The sequence below is a fragment of the Limulus polyphemus genome, unplaced genomic scaffold (genome assembly GCF_000517525.1).
Source record: "Limulus polyphemus unplaced genomic scaffold, Limulus_polyphemus-2.1.2 Scaffold3584, whole genome shotgun sequence".
Classification (NCBI taxonomy): Eukaryota; Metazoa; Arthropoda; class Merostomata; order Xiphosura; family Limulidae; genus Limulus; species Limulus polyphemus.
In genome coordinates this window covers 20,215-23,799 of record NW_013669194.1, presented here as the reverse complement: position 1 = coordinate 23,799, position 3,585 = coordinate 20,215, and the positions used below count along the sequence as shown (strand labels likewise).

The following is a 3,585-nucleotide window of genomic DNA, read 5'->3' as shown; positions in this document are numbered from 1 at the left end:
TTTGATAACTATCTGGACATTATAAAGATTTCACATGTGAAATTTGAAAATTTTCTGATGCACAAAAATATTTTTAATCTTAAAATGAAAAGTACTTTGGATGATAGATAGGAAACATGCGAAAAAAAAAAAAAAAGGCACGAGAAAAACTTGCTTTACAAACATTAAGACTTAATAAAAATATTTCATATTTTGCATATGAAAGCATTGTAAGGTTTACTGATAATCTGCCAAATTTTGTTAACCTTTGCTTATTAATTTAAAACTTGTAGCATGAAAAATATAAGAAGCACAAAATGGTTATGAGGTAAGTCCCAGGGACTGAGCCCATGCTGAAAGAGTTAAGTTACAATAATGATTTCTTTACCATCAACTTTGCTTCCCGAGATAGAAAAATTTAGCACCAAGCACAATATATCAAGTTGGTCTTCTGGTAAATGGTGGTCAGATAAACTAACAACAGGATCAGGCAAGATTAGGGTAATAAATCCTAGCATTATATCACTTTGTATAAGGAAGTTCAGTTTAACTTAAAACTTGAATATTTTTGGATATACAGAGTATAATATTTATGGTTACAACAGTTCACCTGGTTTCACCAAAAATAAACAAGTTTAAAGTTTGACATAACAGGGTACTTCTTTTGATTATCTAGTTCAGTTTGTTTTCAAGTTTCTTCTTTTCCAGTTTGAATTCAGTAGTATCTTTAGATTTATTTTTGTTCTGAGTAACTTGGATTAATATTTTAATTTTAGTTATAAGATTTATGTAACTCATTGCAGAACCCACATTCTTCCATCATTGCAACACAAGAGAATCCATAAAAGTATTTAAAAATAGAGAAAACATGCTTAATAATAAAATATGATTTGAACTCTACTGGGACCATTTTAAGCCTGAAAGTAGAAAATGCTAAAAACAGTCTTACTATGTCCCTTGAAAATAAGCATGGCCTGTTGAAATTATTTTTTTAAGTTCTTTACTGTTTTTTATGAATTTACACAAAGTTCTTCCTTGAATAGTTGGTGCCATAAGCTTGCTTCTAACACACTTTCATCATACATATAACTTATAAAACTACTAACACATATATCAAGATAAGTGTAACATGCTTCAATTATGTCCAATGAAGAGATCACCTAGCTATGCTTATCTCTTAAGAATAAACTTCAAGACTGATTTTTTCTCAAAACCTATTGTGAAAAGATTCCAAGTCTCATCAACCTAAAGTGCAATGCAAATGTTCCAAGAATTATTAAAGTCTTTGATAAAATTAAACTTAGAATTTTAGCCAAAGTAATCCAGAATAAAAGAATATTTATTTCATTATTGGTATGAAAGTGATTATTAAATGTCTTGAGTTTTATACATTTTTCTTCTTGGCCCCAAACTGTTCTTAAGTAGATTAAATATTAACCATGTCAATCATAGTTGAGTAGTACAGGCCATTATTTATTTCTTTTTCAGTAAATTCAAAAGGAATCCAAATAACGCTTAAAGGAAAAATAACAACAACACAATCATGGATACAGGTCTATCCCACCTTGTATTCTGAGTATATACCCAAAATTACAGTTATACTAACAGTAATTCTCAGGTATCACCCTGTCAATACTTTTCTTTTTAATGCTACTACCTAGGAAATTATATGGTTTGTATAAGAAAATGTGCACTTTGTATAGCTTTTTCAATTTGAAAATTAACAGCTCATACAACATATTCCTGTACTGATGTAGAATGGAAAGTTCCAATACTCTCTTGAAAGTACTCAACATTTCACTAAATTTTGCAGTAAATTTATAGGAGTTTACAGAGAAGTTTCAATATATATGTAAATGATTAGAGCCAGAATTAATTTGTACTTTTGGATAGGACAGCCTTGATGGACTAACTGGCTCCTTACTGTCCCTTAGATACGTTAAACTAAAACTGCAGTGTAAATGTACATTCAAACGTTTTTCTTTAAAAACTTTTCACATTGAAAACCAGAAAACTAAATATGACAAAAGATACAAAAATTAAATAATACACAAACACTATAAAACAATCTAATTTTCTCTTAAAAATAAACATGCATCTATATATTACTATTAGTATTAGAGATCACAAATACTTATTTTCCAGATAGAACTTGTAGTTTAAAGTTACTATTTGTTGGTTAAAATGATTTTGCTATGACTTAGGAGTAGTTAAATGTTTATGTGATAATAGATTTTGCTATACAATGCCCAAAGAATCTACATTATCGATCCACCATATGTACTATACTCTATAGCAAGAATGATCACAACTCATTAATTTATAATTTTATCATCAACTTGATCAAGTAAAATATTACACAACTATACATATAACTAAACTTGAAGTTTGAATTAATAGTCGTACTAATATTAAGACACAGAATATTTTTTGAAAATTTATAATTTACTTTTATTACATACTTTAACATAACTTCAGCCTTTTAAGTTTTAGGCCTATTCTTAAGGTTACGTATGCATGGCGCTGACGCACTGAAGTTGTGGCACGTTTGATTCTTACCTTAGGCCTAACTTAACGAGATTACGTTTTACCAATTCCATACTACAAATAAACAGTAAGAAGTTTCTATTAAAATCAATTAAATCATTATTACTATTCCATAAAAAAATTTGAGAGTTAACTAAATTTATATTTCTTATTCAAATAAACTAAATATAGTGTAAAATTTGTTAAAACTTCGGAACTACTACACAATACCTGAAGACGCCATTTTGTCATTCACATACCCGGAAATACCCATAACGGATTTTTGTTGAATTACATAAAAGGCAATGGTCGAACTAAAACATAAATATAGTATTAATTAATGAAACTTGTTAACGTTAATTTAATGAAAAATTGTTTTTAAAATTATTTCTCTTAGCGTGAAACAGTTACACCGCTAAAAGCATTTTCTAAATTATTCTTACAAAAATAATGGTTTGAAATTGAAGTTGTAATAGGTTAGACATATATATTGTTGAAAAAATTAATGATGAGGAGAATGTTTTTTTTGTTCGTTTTATAAATTATTAGCATCAAACAAATAAATATCTCGACGTTTCAAACAAATTTTGGTCATTATAAAATATATGTGGCTTGTTTTTGTTCACATACCTAAAATGTAAGGATAAAAATGGACCTGTTGATCCAACTACGCCGCCCCTTCCATTAAACTAAACTTTAGAGTAAAAATAAAAAAATCAAAGTCAACCCCTATCAGTTAGGTATTTATCAATCCTTCATTTAAACTCCCTTAGTTAACTGCCTGCACCACATGTGAAGGGAACCTATTCCAAATGGCAAATACTTTGTTAGAAAAATATAGCAATCTTAGCTGAAGAGAACTCCTATCCAGCCAAAATTTATATTTGTGCTTTCTAGTCCTACCATTTTCACCATTATTGATGTTAAAAAACACGTAGGTTCAAGAAGTCTCGCTAGAAATGAATAAAAACTCTATAGCCCGAGCGCTTCGAAGTCGACCTTCTTCTTCTAGGTCAACTAGAAATTACCTAGTTTGTACCCGTACGTAAAACGAAACGGTACCGTAACTTTACGTAAACG

General features: G+C 29.1%; 1 protein-coding gene across 1 annotated transcript in view; it reads right to left on the bottom strand.

Annotated features, from left to right (window-relative positions):
* LOC106469637 (eukaryotic translation initiation factor 4B-like) overlaps window positions 1-2,785 on the bottom strand; it is a 46,454-nt gene extending 43,669 nt beyond the window's left edge. Inside the window, exon 1 of the mRNA XM_013930138.2 lies at window positions 2,737-2,785. Within this exon, the coding sequence (XP_013785592.2) occupies window positions 2,737-2,779 (43 nt within the window). The 5' untranslated portion in view covers window positions 2,780-2,785. The remainder of the gene's footprint in view (window positions 1-2,736) is intronic.
* Between the last annotated feature and the right edge of the window lie 800 nt (window positions 2,786-3,585).